The 22,567-nt window shown below is 44.3% G+C and overlaps 2 protein-coding genes across 2 annotated transcripts in view; one reads left to right on the forward strand and one right to left on the reverse strand.

Moving 5' to 3' along the window:
* The window catches only part of LOC309584847 (E3 ubiquitin-protein ligase Topors-like), a gene marked incomplete at both ends in the record, with an annotated part of 31,639 nt that extends 18,563 nt beyond the window's left edge, over nt 1-13,076 (reverse strand). The window contains 2 exon segments of the mRNA XM_082301145.1: nt 8,359-8,411; nt 12,925-13,076. Of these exon segments, the coding sequence (XP_082157271.1) occupies nt 8,359-8,411; nt 12,925-13,076 (205 nt within the window).
* Nucleotides 13,077-13,610: 534 nt separating this feature from the next.
* TMEM215 (transmembrane protein 215) lies at nt 13,611-14,333 on the forward strand (the record flags this gene model as incomplete). The annotated part of the gene is made up of 1 exon (XM_082300969.1): nt 13,611-14,333. The coding sequence occupies one exon, from the start codon at nt 13,611-13,613 to the stop codon at nt 14,331-14,333; it is 723 nt and encodes a 240-aa protein (XP_082157095.1).
* Between the last annotated feature and the right edge of the window lie 8,234 nt (nt 14,334-22,567).

Consider the following 22,567-nt stretch of genomic DNA (forward strand, 5'->3'; position numbering starts at 1 on the left):
CAGCATAGCTCTGTTGCCAAGAAACAGGGGAAATATTCCAAATTCTGGTCACATACGATTTCTGGGAGTGGGGGAGAGTGAAGCAAGAATTACAAACAATTAGGTGCTGAGAAATGCAAAGTGATAATCCCAGTAATGTTTTTAGTTTTCACTTCCTATATGTTAGCCTAGACAAGAATCTAGGGATTTTACTTTGGGACAGCATTTTAGAAAGAGAAGTGTGGAAACACTCCTCTTCATCAACAATGTTATCTGTGTGCCTCTGAGCAGGTGGCTCTGAGCAGATGACTTGTAGGGAGGCATTCCCAGTACAAGCAATTTCTCCAATGAAATTATGTATCCAAATCCAAAAGCCAATTGTAACCAAACTCGGAAGCAAATTAATCCCCGAGGCTTAAAATCTAAGTTTCTGATGTTGTTTGAAAACAGGGAACTGATTAGTATCCCACTAGGGAAAAAGAAAGTGTATTCGATTTCAAATATTCATTTCAAAGAGAGCTTCCCAGTTAAGTGTAGTGATAACAAAAAACCTGATCTCAATCATGTGGAGAACTGTACCCTGCTGAAAATTATGCAGAGTATTTAATTGCTGCTGTGGCACCACCCTATTCCCCTGGCAAGGCCTTTCAGCTCATGTTCTTTGCTCTCCTTCCCTGTCCAGAGCCCCAGTCTTCTTTCCAAGCTGTGCAGTCACATGCCATGTAAGGTCCAACTTGCCATCTTTGCTGCCATCCACTCACTCTTAATTTGGAGTCAAATATTCACCCTCACAACTGTAATTTTTAAAGATGAGACACTGCAGAGACAGTAAGGGAAGGTAAAATCCTCCTGCACATTTTCCCATTAGGACAGACTGTGTGGAGAAAACCAAGTTGCTTCTGGGTTCATTTTCAGGCCATGTCTCTGCTTTGGTCCAGACTACATCTGGCACTCCTGCATGTCCCTAAAAACAAACCATGTTTGTGCAGTTGTTAGGTAGGGTCAAGCTTAACGTCTGAAAGTTAAGGCAGAAAGGAAAGACACTCCTTCCTGCCATTTGAGGGATGTAGGGCCCTTTTCTGATTCTCTTGGGCTTTGTGGGAGATCCTGTGAAAGCCTTGGAGTTGCACATGTATCAATGTTTTTCACAGTCATAGATGCAGGGATCCTTGGGCTAGCAGGAAGTTTGGTTCCTCAGTCTTCACTGAGATACTGAAACAGACAACACTGATAATGGGGTGCACTTAGCACTCTTGGTGCTCAGTCTGCAAGCACCTCAAATTATTCTGGGAAAATCACATACAGGGGCAGTAATCAATCAGCTCCTAAGAACCAGCACTTACACGGTCACCTTCAGTTTTCAAAACTTTTGGACTTAGGCTAAGGTAACATCTGAAAACAAATAACATGACACAAAATATCAGAAGGAAGCATATGTTTTGCATTGATAAAATTAGTGCACTCTTTGGCAAAATTATCCTGACTTTTGGTGGCTGGGTGTAGGGTATGCCCAGCCACTGCCCTGGAGGGACATCTGCTGAGATAAGGAGATTGCTCGATCTCCCAGCAGAACTCCCTGGAAAGGCAACCACTTTGCAGTTACAGCGAGAAGAAGACAAACCCAGAATCTTCTGGGAGACCCTATGCAGATCCTTTGTAGCCCATTGGCCTTTACCCTCTGACACCCACCCCTGTATCCCTATAAAGCTAGCCCCCTGCCCCTGTGAGGGCAGAGAGATGCTCGTCCCTGGCCTCCCTTCGCCGGGTACAGACCAGTAAAGCTCCCTTCATGTGGAACACCTACATGGGCCTCTCGTCTCTCTCCCTGGTCTGGCCTGGAGGCTGCCCTGCAGAGCTGAGCTGAAATCACGAGCTGATAATCACTAAAGAGCTGACAGCTTCTGCATGGGCCCTCCTGGCCAGCAGCTGAGGGAAGACACCGGGCCCCGGGAAGACGATCTCTCTCGGGACCATCTCTCCGGACCGGTCACAGCTTCCTCGGTCAGAGCTACTGACCCCACACCAGCTGCCATAGCTGGGAACTCAAAATGTCTATTAAAGTTTCTGCTGTTTGCCACACAAATTAATCTAATGAGTTGCCTGTGAAATAAACCATTAGAAAAGCCCTTGTTAAATTGTATCAAAGTAAATGGTTATCTAAAATAGATGCCACAGGGAGGTTCTTAATTAGTCTGTTGTCAGCTGGGACTGGAAATGCTTGTGGCAGCATGAGGCTAATTAATTACTCATCCTGCCACATTGCAGCTTCCTGTCAAAGCACAAGGTACAATTCAAAACACACCAATGGCTGGTTGCTCCTTTTCAGAGACCATGACAGCAGCAGAGGAGGATTCCGGGTTGGCCTGTGCTCACTTTCCATAGGGAGGTGGCTTGAGGGGGTGTCCAAGCTAGGTGACTGTGTCTGGGATAAGCTGTCTGTCTAGAGGAGGAGTCTCTGATGCCCATATTCTATTGCTTGAGCTGAACATTGCTTCCTGGATGGAAAATGAAAATGAGTCTTGGGAGGAGGGCATTTGGAATCAACTGGAAGCCCCAAGGATGTGCTTACCCAAAGGTCTTTATCCTGTGTCAGGGTGACACTGCACAGGTTGTGCCCATCTGCTTGTGGTGCAGCAGTCAGGGAAGCAGGAAGCACGCTGGCTTCTCCTTTAGCAGTGTCTTCACCTGCAGGTCTTGGGGCTAGACCTCTGACAGCTGTCCTGCTGTAACAGGGCTTCCAGGAGTAGGCCAGCTAAAGAGACAGTGCCCACACACCACAGTGACCCAAAATGCTGTCAGTCTGAGGAACCACTTGCATTTTGCAGGAAGGAGCAAAAAGTTACAAAATTTCTACTACCATGTCTTCCCTACCACAATACCAATGGAAAATGTGTTCTTTGGTGGAGGTGATTTAAACTGTTTTGCACATGCTTTGGACACTATTTCACAGCAACCTGCAGAGCAATAAATAATCTGCCACATGGCCTTCTTTGTAGGCTGGAGATCCCTTGACAGAGGACATAGGGCACCTGATGCCTGATGCTGGATGTAGAGATGGAGCCTCAACCAGGGAATGATGGCCTGTGAAGAGCCAGCAATAGTAAACACATTGGGTAAGTATTCGCTGGGATCCTCTAAACCCAGTATGTCTGGGATGTGGAAAGGAACATCCCTGCTCAAATGAAGCTGCCCCAAGTGGCCTGCGCTGTCTCTGCTCCAGGTACAGTGCAGGGGAAATGAGGGTGGTAGAGGAACAGGTCTGAGCCTGTGGTCAAAGCTTGGTTTGCACCAACCCCTGATTCCTGTGGGATGGCTGGAGACCTTCACGTGCTCTGCTCCTCCTCTGCAACATATGTAGCTATTTTTACAGCATCTTTCCCCGTTTCTTTAGAGAGACAGGTCTGTTCTACAGAAAGGGAGTGAAAGGCAGTATTTACACCCACGCTTGCAATCAGAAGCCATTTGATATCCCCTGATATCAGCATGCAAGTTTTTTACCAACTCTAAGCATTGCAAGCACTCCAAGCGTACAGCAATAAAAACTTTATTACACCTCTGCATCAAATGCCTTTGAAACACAAGAACACCTCACTGCACTGAAAGGTGTGTAATGCTGGCAAAGTCCTCCCCCCATCACATCCTTTGCCCTTTGGGGTTACACACTTCCTCATGTAGGAAACACCAGGATCTGGTCTATACCTAACACATTCACAGAGCTGAGATCCTGGCACAGTGAACACACAACCCTTCCCTTAAGTACTGCTCCCTGACACAGTACAGTACCATGACTGACTCATGGTTGTTGTCATCTCACCATCTGCGATGGCTTAGTTAGATAATGGATACTTATGGGTGCCTCCTATGGGAAAAGGGAACAAGTCCATAGAAAGGAAATATTACCATCTGTGAAGCCATCCCCATAAGCTGCCCAGTTAGTTGGTAGGGCACTAAGGTTAATCAAGTACACATTTAGCCACTCCTATGAGTGATGTCTGTACCAATCAGTTCTTAATTTTTAGACAGTGGTGTACATGCAAGGACCATGGTGGTGTACATGAATTTTTCTTTGGACAACAGAACATCTGATTTTTCCCCACTCCATCACAGAGGCCTTACCGCTACTACCGCCTCCTACCCATTCATTTCACCACCCATGGAGGAAAAGAGCAAGATCTTCCTAACAACCATGTCTGCATATTCTTCCTCACAACCCCTCATGGAGGGTACCTGTGGGTACAAACTCAAACAGTGTTTCCTCTGAACGCAGTCTTCAGCAGCATTTTCAGTGTTGGAAGGAAGCCTGGACAGGCTTCCATCACTCCGTGACCTCAGTCTCTGGTGCACCCAAAAGCCAAATAAAAAAAAGGAAATTTCAGAGTGTGTACATGCTTTGGTCTGATCCCCAGCTGCTCTTATTGCTAGGTATCGATCACTGGGACAGCAGAGCTGACAAATACCTATCTCATAGCTCACCACTCTCCCCTGGATCTTTAGAGAGGCCCTGAAGATCTTCACAGCGGCCACCAGCAGCAACTAGCTGGGCTGAGGTGAGGTGTCCCCTGAGGAGTGTCTGTGGCCCCACAGCTGCTGGAGGGCAGTGGTTGAGAAACCTGCTCTCAGATACTCGGCTTGTGAGGTGTCAGAGGGTGAAGTAGCAGGTATTTCCCACAAGCAGCAAGAAGGGGGGCTGCCGAGGAAATGTCTGAGAGTGAGGAGCTACCATGGGACTGCAGCAAGCCATTCCTGGTGCCTCCAGCCATGTGATGGCTGATGATCTGCTGGAGCAGATGGTGGAGGGAAGCCATCACCACTTGACAGGTATTGGACAGGCTGCTTCCCGAAAAAAGCAGATTTCATGCTATTCAAAAACACAGATGCCCTGTGACTTGTGTGCACACCTTGTGCCCCATTGCACACTTTCCCCCAGAGAATTCCTGGTGTACCATGCAGATTTCACCCCCTTCAAAGACAGCTGCTTGCATCCCCAACTCCAGTAAAAAATGCTTTGCCTACCTCTCTCCAGTGCCCTGCACACAGTGATGAGAGACTTCTCAGCCTGTGCATGCACACATGTTTACATTCATCCATCATTTTATCTGCCATAAAAGAATCACAGAATGGTGCATGTTGGAACAAACCTCTAATCAAGCAGGGTCATCTACAGCAGGTTGCCCAGGACCGTGTCCAGATGACTTTTGAGTATTTCCAAGGATGGAGACTGCACTACCTCTCTGGGCAATCTGCCCTAATGTTTGGTCATCCTCACAATGAAAAAGTGTATCCTGAACTTCAGAGGGAACCTCCCATGTTTCAGTTTGTGCCCACTGCCTCTGGTCCTGTCACTGGGCACCACTGGAAGGAGCTCTGCTCTGTCCTCTTTGTGACCTGCCTGCACACACTCACAGACTTTGATGAGATCCCTCTGAGCCTTCTCCTCTTCAGGCTGAACAGGTCCAGCTCCCTCAGCCTTTCCTCATAGCAGAGGTGCTCCAGTCCCTGAGATGTCTTAATGACCCTTCCCTTGAAGGGTCCATTGAAGAATGGATTCTCTGCAATATGTTCATGGCTCTACTGTAACAAAGAGCACAGAACTGGACAAAGTACTCTAGGGATATCCTCACAAGCTCTGAGTAAAGGAGCAGGATCACCTCCCAGCTGGCAGGCAATACTCCTCCTAATGCAGCCCAGGACATCATTCACCTTCCTTGCTGCAAAGGCCCACTGCTGGCTTATGTTCAACTTGGTGCCCACCAAGTCCCTGGGTCCTATTCTATCAAGCTGCTCTCCAGGTGGGCAGTACCTAGCATATATATTTTTTTTTCCTCCGCATGTGCAGTATTTGGCATTTCCCCTTGCTGAATTTCATTAGGTTCCTGTCAGCCCATGTCTCAAGGCTGTTGACGTCCCTGTGGATGGCAACATGACCCTCTGATATCAGCTGCTCCTCCTAGTTTTATTTTTCTGAAAATTCCTGATTGTGCACTCTGCCTCATCATCCAGATCACTAATGAAGATTGTTGAAGGACACAGTATTGACCCCTGGGGTACACTGCTAGTCATTGGCATCCAAGTAGATGTTGTGCCACTAATCATCAGCATTCGGATCTGCCAATTTGAACAGTTTTCAGTCCAGCTCACTATCTGCTCACCCAAGCCATACAACTGCCTGTCTAGGAGGATCTTACAGGAGACAGAGTCAAAGGCCTTACTGAAGTCCAAGTAGACAGCACCAACTCTCCCCTCATCTACCAGGCCAGCCATTTCACTGTAGGCTATCAGGCTGATCAAGCATGACTTCCTCCTTTGTGAGTCCATGCTGCCTGCTCCTGATTATTTTCTTGTCATTCATATGCCTGGAAATGTTTCCCAGGATTAGCTGCTACATCTTCAAAAAGGTGCAGGTGTGGCATAATCACTGGGCCAGGAAATCAGGACTGTTATGACAAAGATTTCTTTGCTTCTTTGCATAGGATGATTTTTTTTTAAAGATATATTTGCATTGTTTTAATGAGCTATAGGCTTTGATCATATCCATTCCCATTTAAATTTGACTCAAGTTTAATTGGCTTGGGAAGTTCCAGTCTTCCAGAGCCTGCAAGGAACACGCATAGCCTTTTGATCAGTTCCCTTGGCTTTGTACTAAATTTTCCTAAACAGACAGGAAGGATGCCAGCAAGCTTCACAGAAAGAATTAGTCACTGCAAGTACGCTAATACATGGTCATTTCTACATGATTATGCTTGAAACGGCTTTAAAAGTGTTTCAGCATATCAAAAATTATTAGCTTCTTCTGCAGAGGTAGGTCAAGATGACCTATTTTCCCTTCCTTTCTCCACAGACAAGCAACTCAATTAGAGACCCCCTTTAAGAAATGTTTTCTATGTTCTCTGGGACAAAGCAAGCCACCCATTATTCACCACTGTGCATAACACACAGTACTTGTGGGTGACTCCCCTGAGTTTATTGCATCTTTTGTGAGCAATTTTCGATAGAAGAAATAAAGTATATTTAATCAGAAGCTTCCCAAAGGGAAAGAGCACATCAGGCAGAGCGATGCAGATAGACAAAGTTCCCAGTGAATTATATCGGCTAATTTATTGCCTGATGCCATGACTCATACAGCAGCCTGTACCTCTTCCACAGCAATCCTGCTAAGTCCCCGAGGTCACCTCAAGACGGATGCATGACTCACTACCAGGGTTTCTGAATCCCACTCCTGGTGTGATGGCTCAGTGACAAAACACAAGCCCTTCAGGCATCTGTTATTTCCCTTTTGCCCCTTGTTTATTGATCAGATGCTCTCATCAGCAGAGTCCTTCCACATCTGGCCAATTGGCCAGCAAGCAGCAGTGAAGCACAAATGGTTGTCTACAAAGAGCGAGACCCAGGGGCTTGAGTGAACAGAGTACAAAAATCCTCCTTCAGGTGAACTTCTTGTGCTTGAGGACATGAAGACACAGAGAAATGCCTGGGGCTTTGAGAGCAGTCCAGAGGCATGGAAGAGGCATCAGAAGTGGCTACACAAACCCGCTAAGAAATATAAATAAGATAATTATGGTATGTGAAACTGGGTAAACAATAAGCATTTTCAAATAAAAAAAAAAAAAATCTCTTAACTGAGGTATATGAGGATCACAGCACATAGTTGCACATTACAAAGAAATTGTCAAGTATTTCCTTTTGTATGTGTTGCCAAGAAAACACAATGTACAAAAAGGCCTGGAGATGGATGTTGCGCATTCAGCATCCACTTTCAGTAAGGACTACTTGCTGCAGACAGGAAGGACTTTTGTGAAGCAGCTCTTGAGCAGGTTTGAAGTGCCTGCCAGTGACCTCAGCAGAATGACTGACTGTCTCCTCAAGCTAATGGGGTGGCTCAAATATGTGCACAAGTGCATTAGTGTAAAAGCTTGAAACTTGAGTATCCCAATCCACACAGAACTTGCTAGCAAAACAAGTCCCATGTTCCATATCCAAATTATAGATAGGACTTACATGATCCCATACACAGAAACACTATCAAGTTTTAGCATTGCCACAGAGCTTGGAAGGTGAAAATTAGTCTAATTTTACCTGTGATGTTATTAAGGGCTTGTGGAGTCCTTGCATGGTATGGCTGAGATCTTACAAGTAAGCCAGATGTCCATTGCAATGTATTAATTCAAAACTCCTTCTGCCTGATCTTTCAACTTTAAGATACTAAAAGATATGGCATACATACTTTTCCATGGATTTTGCAGCACTGCCTGCTCAGAGTAAGGCTTTGCTCTTGCAAAAAGCCATTGAAGCAGACAATCACACGTACAAAACAGCAGATGTGTTTAAGAAAGGGCTTAAGAAAGAAGTACCAGGAAAAATTACCTGTCATCTAAGTGGTACTCTTTTCACCACATCCAGCTCGGTCCATCTTTTTCTGATCTCTGTCCTCAAACCTACATAAGAAAACCAAAAAGAATGCAGTACATCTAAAGCTGCTTATCCAAATAGCTGTTTTGGTTGCTCCATGGTAATTAAGAAAGGTCAAAGAAAACATACTCCTCTGATGACACGACTAGAAAATGGGTAACAATGGATGAGAGAAGGCTGATATACTCAGCAACTTTTTTCATTGTCAGTCTCTCTTCCCACACCTCTTGAGTGGATGGACAGCAAGGTGGGGGCTGGGTGAGAAAAGTGCTTCCTTCCTTAAGAGATCATGTTCATGATCACCTGAGGATATATGTCTGTGGGATCCATTGAGATGCATCCCAGTAAGTCCTGAGAGAACTGGCTGATATAGTTGCCAAATCACGCTCCACCATATTTGCAAAGCCATGGCAGCCAGGAGAAATCCCCAGTGACTGGAAATAGAGAGTGAATAGAGTGACTACATCAGTGGACAAGGGAAGGGCTGTGAATGTCATTTATCTTCTGCAAAGCCTTTGACATGGTTCCTCACAGCATCCTGCTCTTTAAATTGGAGAGAGATGGATTTGATGAGCGGAGTGTTAGATGGATAAGGAGTTGGTTGGACTGTCGCATCCAGAGGGTAGTGGTCAACAGCTCAGAGTTCCAATGGACATCAGTATCCCGGATATCCCGGATATCCCATAGGGGTCCATATTGGCTCCAGCATTGTTTACTATCTCATTAATGACACAGATGAAGGGATCACGTGCACCCTCTGCAGATTTGCAGATGACACCAAGGTGAGTGGTGTGGTTGACAATCCTGAAGGACAGGATGTCGTCCAGAGGGATGTGGACAAGATGGAGAAGTGGGCCCACAGGAATCTCATGAGGTTCAACAATTCTCTCAGCTTTTCCTTGTAGTAAAGGTGCTCCATCTCTCTAATCATCTTGGAGGCCTCCTCTGGACTCACTCCAGCAGGTCCATGTCCTTCCTGTGCTGGGACCCCAGAGCTGGGTGCAGTGTTCCAGGTGGGGTCTCACCAGAGCAGAGCAGAGGGGCAGAATCCCCTCCCTCCCCTGCTGCCCACACTGCTTTGGATGCAGCCCAGGGCCTGTTTGGCTTTCTGGGCTGTGGGTGGGTGCTCATGGCTGGGTCATGTCCAGCCTCTCACCCACCAGCACTCCCAAATCCTTCTCACAAGGCTGCTCTCCATCTGTTCATCCCCAGCCTGTGCTGGTACTGGGAGTGTCCTGACCCAGGTGCAGCACCTTGCACCTGGTCTTGTTTAACCTCATGAGATTCCCATGGGTCCACTTTTTGAGCTTGTCCAGGTCCCTCTGGATGGCATCCCATCCCTGAGGTACATCAACAGCAACACTCAAACCACTCAAAGCAGGTTGGTTACAAATCTGCCAGTGGTTCTCCATCACTGAGAAAGACATTAAACAGTATTTGTCCCAAGGCAGATCCCTAACGGACACCATCTATAACCAACCTACATGTGAAGATTGAGCCATTCACCACTATCCTCTGGATATGTTCAACCAGTTCCTTATCCACTGAACAGTCCACCCATCACATCCTTCTCTAGACAATTTAGAGAGCACTGGATAGATTTTGATAGGAAAGGTTAGTCCAGGAAGGCTGAGAGATCGGTAGCTCCCAGAGTTCTCTTTCCTACCTTTTTTAAACATGGGTCCAATATTTCTGCTCTTCCAGTCACCTGGGACTCCACCTGACTGCCAGGACTTTTCAAGCACCAGGAGAGTGGCTTGGCAACTATGTGAACTAATTCCCTTGGGACTCTGGGATGCATCTGCCACGGTTTAACTCCAGCCAGCAGCCAAGACCCAGCTGCCACTCACTCACCCCCCCCCCCCCCCCCACACCACTGGAATTGGAGAGAGAATCAGAAGGGTAAAAGGTAGAAAAGTCACAGGTTGAGATAAAGACAGTTAAATAGGGACACTAAAATCCACACACGCAAAGAAAGCAAAACAAGGAATGGATTCACCTCTTCCCATGGGTGGGCAGGTGTTCAGCCATCTCCAGTAGAGCAGGGCCCTATCAGCTATAACAGTGACTTGGGAAAGCAAACATCATCACCCCAAATTTCCCACCTTTCCTCCTTCTTGCCCCCATTTTATATATTGAGCATGATGTCACATGGTCTGTAATGTCCCTTTGGTCAGTTGGGATCACCTGTCCCAGCTGTGTCTCCTCCCAACCTCCCAGGCACCCCCAACCTCCTCACCAGCGTGGCAGCACAAAAAGCAGAAAAGACCTTGGCTTTGTGTAAGTACCTCTACATTACTAACATAGCCCCATACCAGGCACAGTGAAGAAAATGAACTCTATCCCAAACAAAACCAGCTCAGCATCTCATCAGATCCCATGGACACATTCAGGTTCTTCAGGTCATCACAGACCTGACCTATTACAGTAGAGAGCACTTTTTTCCTTCAGTCCCCATCCTGCTGTCCATCCACTCAAGAAGGGGGAAGAGATGTTGCCATTGAAGACTGAGGTTAAAAAGCTGTTGAGTACCTAATTTTTGTGTACAGCACCAGAACAGAAACATACTTCACCTCAAAGAAGTAATTTTTTTTTTCTCTAGTTATGAACAGGATAGAAATTTCAACCATTTGCATTGTTGCTCAGTTGTGTTAAGTAGCACTTGCTGATCTCTTGATTTCTAGCTTGGAAAGACAATTTTAACAATTGTGGCATGCTTTCCTGGAACTGGGTGATTGTTTTCCCTTTCTATCCCCTCCTACTGGAAGCACATAATCTTGTCTTGAAATCACTCACAAAGGGACAAATTGAAGACATTTAGTTCCACCTTTGTCCTGACATTTTCTGTGTTTTTCTGTCCACTAACAGCTTTCTGTTCTGAAGTAGATGTTCCCTCTTCCATCTCAGTAAGCCTGTTGCTTAAATTTGAAGGGCCATTTTTACTCCTGTTAGATATTCTGACATGTACTTCAGCTGTTACAGCAATTTTCCCCTCCACTAATGCCACTAATATTTACATTTCTGTGTTCTTTTTCTATCTCTGAAGGACTGTTGATGAATACAGCTTCAGGTAATTGCTTTTCCCAGGCATCATAATTTGTTTTTCAACAAAAGAACAATTTCCAATTTTTTGAAAGACTATTCAAATGCACTAGGGGAGGTGAAGGAAGGTCAGGGAGCAGGAACAGTGACTTTCATGACATTAGTTACCAACATACTCATAACTTCATAACTTACACTTTACAACATTTTAGTTATGTGGGACAGGCTTGCTGAAGATTAATCACTTTCTTTCATCCAGAATCTAGCTGATGGATAAAAAAAGGCATTATTCATTCCATTGTGAGAACATAAAAGCTGTGTCTGAATAACAGCAGATGGAAAGAAACAGCAAATTCTCACTCTGGAAAATAGGGGCTGAGCCACTACCATCATTTCTCATACTGCTAAATCCTGCAGCGGCAAAAGTAGAAGTTAACTTGTGATAGCTGGAAGGCTTTGATTTTTAAGTCTTTCAGTCAAGAAAGGTATTTCTAGCAGAGTCCAGAACATTCCTGTTTCAGCCCATTCTGCAACAGGTGAGAGGTTCAGTGTGAATTGTATTGGACAGTTTTCTGGAGGACAAGTTGAAACAATGATCATGATCCATTACAAACTTTTAATCTCAAACACAAGCCATTGCCACAGACTTAAAAACTCTCCCCAGTGTATACTTCTACTCCTATTTACTCATCCTTCAAATTAAACAGTAAACACCATATCTTGACACCCCGTTTATGAAGAAAGTGTCCTGTAAGGCAAGAGTTGTTCCTACTTATGAAATTATATTCTTGGACTTGCTCTCTGCAAGTCAAGTTGGAAACCTCGAACACAGAGGTACTCTGTTGATGTTGTACTGTAGGGAGGGTAAATAAAACCCATGCTTTTCATGACTTGAGAAACATTTGAGTGCTTTCTAAATTGTCTTCTCTGAGCTCTCCAAGTTTGTAGTATGAGGAAAATGAATCATGTTAATGGGAGAACTTAGAGAAGCCATGGTTTCACGATTGTTAGTTCAGAGTGTCCTTTTCTGTTACCTTTATTTTCTTGGAAGCTTTCTGGTATCACTCTTTTTTATCTCCCAGTATCTCTGCCCCAGGTGAAAGCATTCAGTCCTTTGTATCACTGTCAACCTGCCTGAGCATGCTGCTGCCTTTCCACATTCCCACCTGTTTGAGATCCTTTTCTATACTCATTCTGCTGGTGGTGCTTACTTCAAATTACCATCACTGAAGTGCATCAAATCACAGGGACAGAACGTCACCATCACAGTCGGCAGGCCATGGATACCAAGGGAACCCCAACATCTATGTTCACTCTTGGGCAGGGAATAACATCAGGAGAGGCTTTATCCCTAAGGGCCACCTTCAGGATGAAATCCAGCTGCAGCACAGCATCTCCTGAAGCCTTGCTCTCCACTTGTGCCTAACTCGGGAGAAGACTCGAGGCAGGACTGCCGTCTGTCCGGGAGAGGATTTACTTCGCAAGCCCCGTCCTCACCGAAGAAGAGGCTTTAAGTGCGAGGGTCCTTGCGGAGGATGCACATCCCGGCTTCCCGAGGAAGGACGCCCGTCGGGGGTCCGCTCCCCTTCGCCCCAGAGGGAGAGGCTGCCCGGGGTGGCGGCAGCGGCCGGCCAAGCAGCGGTGGCCATCAGGTAGGGGCAACCCCGCCGAGCCCCCGCGCCGGCCCCGCAGCATCCCGCGCCGGGCGGTGCGCGTACTCACGGCTGTGCGGGGCTCCGGTGGGGCCGGGCGAGGACGAGGACGAGGAGGTGGAGGCCGGGCAGGTGAACCCTCGCGGCAGCTGCCTCCCCGGCCGCTGCTGCTGGAAGCCGCCCGGTCTCTCTACCCCCGGCCTCCGGCAGGGTTTGAGCCCCCTGCGCCCGCTGCCAGCGTGGGAGGGCGCGGCGGGGCTGCAAGCGGGGGATCCGCTCCGACCGGCTCTCGGGAGCGAGGGAGCGAGCGAGGGAGGGAGGGAGCGAGGGAGGAGGCAGGAGGCAGGACAGCTCCCGGCCCCGGCCCGCCCTCCGTCTGCGGATGCACCGAAGGGAAGCCGAGCCGTGCCGGCGGTCGGGGTCCTCCGCGCCTCACTGTCCGGGAAACTTCGGAAGCTTGCCGGGGAGCGCCTGTCCTCTGCCCCGAGGGGCGCTCCGGTGGAGGGAAGCGTCCCCGTGCGCACCAGCTGGATGGCGCGGACCCTGAGACCCGATGACATCAACCCCCGGACGGGGCTGGTGGTGGCTCTGGTCAGCGTCTTTCTGGTGTTCGGCTTCATGTTCACCGTGTCTGGCATCAAGGGAGAGACCCTGGGAGATATCCCGCTGCTGGCCATCGGGCCGGCCATCTGCCTGCCGGGTATCGCCGCCATTGCCCTCACCAGAAAGACCGACGGCTGCACCAAATGTCCCGAGAACATGCGTCCGTGCTGTAAGGAAATCAAGGACCGGGATGTCATGGAGCTGCTAAGAACCCCCTCGGACCTGGAGTCTGGCAAGGGAAGTTGTGACGAGCTGGCCAGGAAAGCTTACCGCAAGGACAGGAGAGGGCTGAGGGGAGAGGACACCGTGTTCATCTGCACCACCAGCACCACCGCCGCTGCCACGGCGGAGTGCAAGAGCCTCACCAAAAAGGTGGAGCAGGAGGAGATGCTGAAATACCTGGAGAGCTGTTACCCAGAGATGCCAGAGAACGTGTTCGTGGGAGATGGCTCCACATACAGTGCCTTGGAGAAGAAGAGCTCTTCTCCCAGCAGGGACAGCACTCCTTGCCCTGACATTGAAGACAACATTTTTGTGGCTCCTAAAGACAGTATCATTGTCTGCTCTTACAAGGATAGCAGCCCTTATGACAGGTACTGTTGTTACGTAAACCCCACTGGAGTCAACTCAGACCAGGAGACCATTGTGTGAAAGATGCATACTTTATAAATATGTATGTATACGAAAACTGCAACTTCGACTTCTTGATAGGGGATAATATAGCTGACTGCATGGGACAATCCCGATACTATTTCAATTTAACATGTTATGTGACTGATACTCAAACCTCTTGTGCCTGAAGTACACTTTCTGTAAGTAAACAAGCATGTTTAAAGGTTAAAGAACTCAATTTTTCATTTTGGAAAAAAAGAAATTGCATTTTAATTTCATTTTCTCCCTTTTCCTCCCTTTTGTTTTCCTGCTGCCTATTGTACCCAAGCCTGTAGGCACACTGAGGGCAGCAGTGGCTGTCAGCTGAGATCAAGAGCTGAATGAAACTCTGGAGCTGTCTGTAGGAAAGAATGTGGTGCTCTATGGCTGAATAAGTGTTTGAAGTACTGTCACTTCCTTTTGGGAGGGATTGAGAGATGTCAGCATAAACTCCAATAGCTGGCTGATGTTAGGGAATGTAGAAGTCATTTTTCTCCCTTCATCCTGGCAGGATTTTATTTTCCTTTGTGTCAAGGAATAGATATCCTAACCCCATGGGCTCTTCTGAAAGACTCCTTGGAACCAGATGGGCTCAAAGAACCAGATTAGGCTTTCAAAGACTAACCCATCATCAATAGCATGAACATAAAGGTGTTAGCTTAATTTTCCACTGGTCTTGAGTTCACTGGAATGTTTCTAACACTTTTGGCTTTTAGAGGCATACTTGACAAGGAGAATGCAACATTAACTTGACACAGTTCTTGCAGAGACTAGGAGCAGATGTCAGTGAACTCAGGTCTTTAAAATATGTTTCAGTACCTCAAAAATCGCTTCAGGAATAGACTTCTGTGAGCTATGTTCAGAGTGGGATCTGACTCTTCTGAAAATGCCATTTTCTTGTGCCTTTTCTAAAATGCCAGATGTTTCTGTATGGGGAATGCATGGTGACAGTCCACTCAGGGGTCTCAAAGCCATGCTTTGCTGGGAGAAGGGAACAGAGGACCTGACTGATAGATGTTTTTGTCACAGCTTATGGATACATAGCAAGAAAATGTGAAGTGAGTAATGAGGATTAACCACTCAGATTCAGAGCCTGCAGTTTACATACTGAAATACAAATCCTGGCTATTCTGTCCAACACTATATTGCATGTTCCATGCTGTGCATAAACATCTTACCTGACCTCTACGGTGTAGGTAACAGAGATGTGGTGTAACACAATGGGCATGCTAAGCAGCTACGCTAAGTGTTAAGGACTTAGGGTAATGGTTGCTAAAGCATAGAATAATTTGCTAGCATCTCACAAAGCCCCAGTTCCTCTAAGTAAACTCCCAGAACTCCAAAAAGTTCTTGTGTGATGAAAGTCTTAATAATTGTTCCTACTTAGCTGGTTTTTGTCAACCATAAGTTGTACTGGAGAAATGTACTGAGTTACCAGAGTAGGAAATAAGAAAAACGGCCTTTCATTTATAGCAACCTGAGATGTTGTGCAGAAAATTGAAAGGAATTTTGTACTCAAATGAGGCTTTCAATGCCCATTGAATTGTTTGGAAAGTGAATGTAAATTTTATACATATATTTGTGTGTGTGTATGTGTTTGTTTGTTTGTTTGCTGAGAAACTTGCATCAAATCGTAACAGACAACCAGTCTCTGAAGAGGTCTCCAGAAGGAGGAAAATTTTTTACATTGCAGAACTTGGTGTCTTTCAGACCAAATAAAATATTAACACTTTGGCCAGGCTTTGGTGGGGCATCTGGATACTATTAGGATAAATTCTGTAAACACTAGCTAGTTTAAGTCAGGCAAAGACTCTGAATAGGTGGTTACAGGCAGCTCTGCTGCTCAGGCATGCAGCAACAGTACTGTGGTAATAAATTAACACCTGCACTCTGCACAGCACAGGTTTTATCCAATGAGCAGAGGAATTCTGCAAAAACAGACCCTCTCCCTGACAGGTTCAATTTCCACATAAAAGTACTCAGTTGTTGTCAGCAGCTTGCCTCCTGCTTAGGATTAGTCACTGCAGGACCTTATTCTGCAATGTACAGAGCAGGTCTTTACTGGCACTAGGAAGTTTGATTTCATGACCTCTGAAGCCAACAGCTAAAATACTGCTGATGAACATGATGAGGAGTAGGGTCTTTTGCTTTCTGTTTCTGAGAAAAGCAGGTGAGGGTCTCACTGGGGGTGCTCAGCATCCCTGAAAATCAGACCCACCATGCGAAAACAGGCTACTGGGTCTTGCCTGCTGCCTTTGACAGGGTTGTGAGTAATCGCTTGCCTTGCATAAGAGAGCAAAGCACCAGCCTGCTGGGAACCTAGATTTGTACAGTTCTGCAAATATATATAGGAAGCAGTCAAGTTTTTCCATTTTGTCTAGGATTAGATGTTCTCTGTCAAAAGTTACATGGATTTTTTCAAGACAAGACAGCAAACTAGTGACAAATGGAATAGTAAATATGTAACTTGATATACAGACATGCATATCTGAGTCATGTGCTTTATTCCATTCTCAGTGTAAAAACAAGAGAATGCTTGTATTAAAGCAAAGTTTAATGGGAGTGAAAACTTCCCATAATACAGAAAGAGGTATAAAAAAATGTGTGTTTAAAATGTGATATTTACAGGCAATGTCATCCCTCCATGCATTCAGCTGAGGTAAGATTTCATAATAAAATACAACTTTAAGCAATATTTCCAGGCTAATATACCATAATCCACTAAATTTGTTTATTGAATGTGTGAGAATTTGAAATTAGAGAAATAAATTAGTACTGCCTCTGAAACTTCTTTCTTTATTTTTCCATTCTCTCCTGCTAGTTTAGCAGAGAATGAAATGGAAATGGATTAACTTGGCCATTTTAAAAGTATGAATTTGTTAATTTGAAAATGAAAGGGCTTTAAATTTTTTGGGTTTTAGGGAGGGTTAAATATTATGGGGGCTTGGTTTGGTTTTGTTTGTTTGTTTTTGTTGTTGGGGGGTTTTGTGATTTTGGTTTGGTTTATTTTTAATAAAGTGAACTTTTTACAGTTTTGCCAGTAGAAATCTATTGCATATTTGATCACAGACATCATGACAGCATTTTCAAATTTTTTATGCAGATAACATGCCCAGATCAGAGAGCACCTTGGACTTTATTTTCACTCAGCTCATGTGGACGCCAGAACTTGTGGTACCTGTGCTGATCAAGTACCTGAGCAAGCAGGAATAATCACTTTGCTTTTCAGAGGCAGCTTCTAGTCAGAATTTGGCTTCAGGATACCACATCTTGGGGAGTGATTCTAAACTGTGACCAGAGATGAGAGCTTCTTTCTGTTCTTGCTATAAAAAACCGCCAGATCAAAGTCCCACTTCTCTCCTCAATGCTCTCTTCGAAATAACACATGAAGTTGTAGGGGAGCTCTGTTTGGGGGATAAAAGTCTTAGGGGATAAATGCCTTGTGAACCACATATTGCTTGGTCCTAAAGTATGGATGACACGGTGTATAAAGCATTTAAAGGAAAACAGTAATTTGGACACTCAGAGAAGTTTCCTAAGATTTATAAACTTTATTTTTGGAATAGCATTTATCATAGTGCTACAGTGTAGTATAACTTCTTTTAAGAGACAATATGATATGCAGATCAACAAAAGGCAATTTTGTGTAGCTTTGTTTAAACTTCTGTTGTCACAAGTAGTATTTTTCCAGTCGTACAAGCTGATCACTGTAAAGTCTTTAACAGACAATTTGAAGTTTTAATCAGCATGCACTTTGTCCTCCTGAGTGCAAAATAATAGCTGGTCCTTTTGGCCTGGAACTGAACAAGCAAGAGGTGAGTGTGCTTAGAGTATGTGTCCCTCAGGACTGGTATTGTATTCTTGATCTGTGTTCTGCAAAAATGTCATACGCTTGCAGAGGCAGTTCCTCCTCCTCTGATCCAAACTCTCTGCAGTTGTGCCTCCAGTAACTATTTATTATGCTGTAATTACTGGAGTAACAGCTATTGTGACCCCCTCTCACCATTTCTGCTGCTATAGACCAGACTTGGCAGACTGAACTCCTGCTTTTGGCCAGGGTGGTAGAATTTGACCCTACATCATCCATCCAATCTAAGCTGTTATGTTGAGACATTCAATTATATTGTCAGTTCTTGCAGCACAAGCTTGGAATTTTGTGATGGGTTAGAGGTGGGTGACTGTCGGGCCACTGAGCATTTCCAACCTGATTTTCGTGTGCATGTAGAGACTAACCTATTTACTTGCAGAGCACAATCAGCACACAGGACCTTGACTCTCAGCACGTTGCCAGTAAAACCATGGCATAGGAAACTTTTGAGTCCTGAAAGGTTTCTATCTATGCTTCTAATATCAATTGTATTAAAACTTGTGGAGGAGTTTCCTAATATGTAGGCTAGAGGTGTTCTCTTGACACACAGCATGGGGCATCAGCTGCAAAGCAGCTCATGCTGAGCCCGTTTCCATTCTGCAGCCAGTGTGAACATGCAATCCCTACTGGGAGAGCTGTCAGCGGGTGTGTTACTTCTCTGGTGGTAGGGGCTCTTTTATGTCTGGAAAACACAGAGAGTGGATTGAGAAGTCACTTTTCATGCACCCTGGCAAGCTTTCATTGGTAAGCATTACCTTTAATTTAGCAGTCCTATCAGTGGTAGAATTTCAGACCTTCTGTACCGTTACCAGATATGGAGATGCAGTTTTCATTAGTTTTTAAATCTTTATGTATTTTGTGTTCAGAACAGTTGCATGGATTAGCCTTGTGTCAGATACACAGAAGTGCTTATGCTTAATGTTTTTGCTTACAAAATGTACCCTGAATGGGTGTGTGTATATATGCTGTACATTTGTCTGCAAGGGCAGGAAACAGAATGCACAATCATAGCAACATATTAATTTAAGATCTCCTCAGAGGTGTTTTTCCAACACCTTACCCAACTTTTCTGCCTCAAGCTTCTTGGTGCAATTTAAAATTTCTTCTGTTCTTTAGGAGAAAAAAAGTTTTTCTAAGAACAACTCTGTTGTGGCTCTTTAAGAACACATAGTTCTTCCAACAGAGTTAAGACATGCCAGGTCTGTGTTTCAGTATGGCCACCAGGAAATCCTGGTACTTGAAATCAGAATTTTTCCAGTGCTTTGCATTCAGCATTTCCTCAAACCATTCATAAAAGCCCTGAACCTTTAGTCAATTCTGAAAGATTCAGTTCTAGCATTTTTTTCAACCTGAAGTGTCCTTTTCACTCTTTAGGGAGTGAAAAAAGGGTTAACCCCTTTGAAAATCTGGCTCTGTACTCACATATTCTAGTAAGAGTAGAACAGAAGAGGTCTTCATAAAAGCAAAAGAAACCGAAAAGGCATCACACACAGAATTTCATTACTTTGTCAGGTTAACTGTGTTAAATTCTGGTCACAAAGGCAGTGTGTTTAGTGCTCTGTTCCATGTGTGCATTGTATCTTAGGTAGCTTACCCAGATGGCTCCTCAGGTAGAGACAGAGAGTGTTTTCCTGCCCGAAGGCATGATACAAGAACTACAGGAAAGAAATTACCCTGTAGTAGGGAGCTGGTTTTAGATCTCACCAAAACACTTATTTTCCCACCATTGTTTTTTAGTATGAAATGCAGCAGTAATCAGCAATTGTGCACAGTCATGAACATAAGGATGCACCCACATTAGCTTCATATTTGGCGCTCACTGGTAGGAAGTTCTTGTTTTGTTGCTGTTGAAATCCAGGGCAGATTTCACGAAGGTGTAACACTAAGCATTTCATGTGGACCTTGAAGGTCAAACTTAGTGCTTTATGAAAACTGTTGAATCCAGTCTTTGGAATTCAGTTCCAAAAAGGATAGCATATGTATTTAAGACATAGTGCAGTGGAAAGGTGATGTACAAAAAGAAGGTGGGGGAGGTTGTTTTGCTGTGTGAACCAGAGGACTGTGGTTACTGTGCTGTGGGACATTAAATAATATCATGTAGACTCATCGGTGTTCTTAGGAAGGTTTCAGTCATTAGGATTGCCACTCAAACAAATTCTAAACACCCACTCTTTCACATTTCAAACTCTGGTCGTTTTATGTCTCTACATCAGAAAGTGCATTTAAATTTAAACCAAAATTTACACTGGGAGGAAAGGCAACTTTCCCATATTTTATTTGGAGAGAATATTTTATTGCAAAACATTTTATCTTTGAATTCCAATTTAGAATTTTTAGAAAAAAGTACAATGCAACATTTTATACTGAAGTAGGGAAGAATTGGGAGAGGAATTAGGAAGATGAAGTGCTCATTAGCTGAAAAGCAGATGGTACTCAGCTGGAGTATAATCAGAACAATCTTGCATAGCCTTGTCTTTTTACAGGTTTGAAAGGACAGCCCCAGAAAGACACTCTTAAAAAAACCAAAGATTTCTACTTTTGAGGTCAATTCAGATGGAAGGGCTATTAGTAATTTTTAGGGGTCTGAGTGGGTGGAAGAGATGTTCTACAAGCTGGGGAAATATCATACTGATCAGACATAGATCTTAAAGAGATGCTGCATCCTTTGACAGCACAGTCAGGCTTAACACTCATTTTATGCCCCTGCATTGTTTGCAAAGGACACCTGATTTCACTTCACTTTTATTTAAATAAATTAATTTATTTCATTTGACTAATTAGCCGTACAAGGAAGCAGATAACTTTTTTGTTTACAAAAAAAAGAGAGCCTTGGAACCAGAGACCCCCCCCCCCCCCCCACCAATAACAAACTAATTAAAATATGTTTGCTACCTTGTCTAGGGGATAAAGAATAATTTTTTGGTGGCAAAACACAGTCTTTTTCCAATGCCCATGGTGTGAATAAAATCTAGGAAGTTTTACACTTGGAAATACATTAATGAATTTTTGGCTTTACTTGTTGTGATTTTTTAAAATATTGTGATTATTCAGTCTGTTCCTCAATATTCAAGTTTAAACAATATAGTGAAGGTTTATCAATCTAATAAAAGACTTTCATAAGTCAGTTTTTGTGTTGTGTGATTTTTTTTAATGTTCCTGCCTGCATTCTCACTGCCAGGTAGATAGAACTGCAATAAACAATAATCAGAATGCACAATCTTTCCATAAAATCACCACATCGTGAATAGAGTGTTACTATCCTCTGTATTATCTTGCGTGACTGTAGAAAATGAATGGCCACTGAGTGAAGAAATGAAGTGATCTATAAAGTACATACCACCTTCACTTCTTCAGCTCTGTTATTGCAATTGCTTTCCCATTTTCTGGCAGGGGTATAATCATCAAGAAAAGGAAGAACACATCACATACTTCTAGTATAGAGTACCATTTTAGAAAAGAATGCTTGCTAGAATTAGCTGACTAGCTCCAAATCTGGGATGTGAATCTCTGTGGATTTAAAGCATCTCACAGATGAGCACTGTGCTGGTTATCATACTTCAGCTTTACCAGCTGGTAAATGCTTTCCTGCATCTGAAATATGGCTGTAGTCATTGACTACATCTGTCAAAATGTCTGAAATTAAAATACTTGTAAGTTGACTGAGGACACTTCTTTTTTTATCTGTAATGTTCACTACTGTACTTCTATCTTCCAAATTCAATCATATCATCACAGTCATCAGAAAAACAGACATTAATAAGGACTACTGCTTGAAGTTGCAGGAAACATATGACAGATTCAACAGTCCTGAAAACAATCTAGTTCTCATTCTGGAGATGCTCTGTTTGAGGAGAGGATCAGGAAGTAACAATAAAACTGAGGTAGGCTGACACAAGCACTCTTCAAACTGTACCTCTTTTACAGAAAACCACCAGGCTCTAAGCCTCCTGAAGTCAGCAAGAGTCTCTGCTGTCTTCAGCAGAACTTGAATATTACCCAAGGACTTGTCAGTGGTGAAAGCTGTCAATCCAGCAAGCTTTCTATTGGTCCCTCATCACTCATTTATATTTAGAAGATTTTAAACTCATAAGACATGTGTTTTAAAGTTTTTATTCTACAGACAACATTAAAATAGAGCAGAGGAGTTAAAACTGTAATATACAGACAAAGCATATGTTTTCACATCCACATTTGATAAGGATATGCACCTTTTAAATAAAAATGTAAACAAATCCAAACTCATTGAAAGAATAATGTAAACTATTTAATACAACATGAAGCACTATAATACAGCAGAGAGTTTCACAATTTCTAGATAGCATTTGGATAATGGAAATAGTTGTATTAGAGGATATCTCTGGACTAC

Source organism: Coloeus monedula (assembly GCF_965178545.1).
Source record: "Coloeus monedula genome assembly, chromosome: Z".
NCBI classification, from domain to species: domain Eukaryota; kingdom Metazoa; phylum Chordata; class Aves; order Passeriformes; family Corvidae; genus Coloeus; species Coloeus monedula.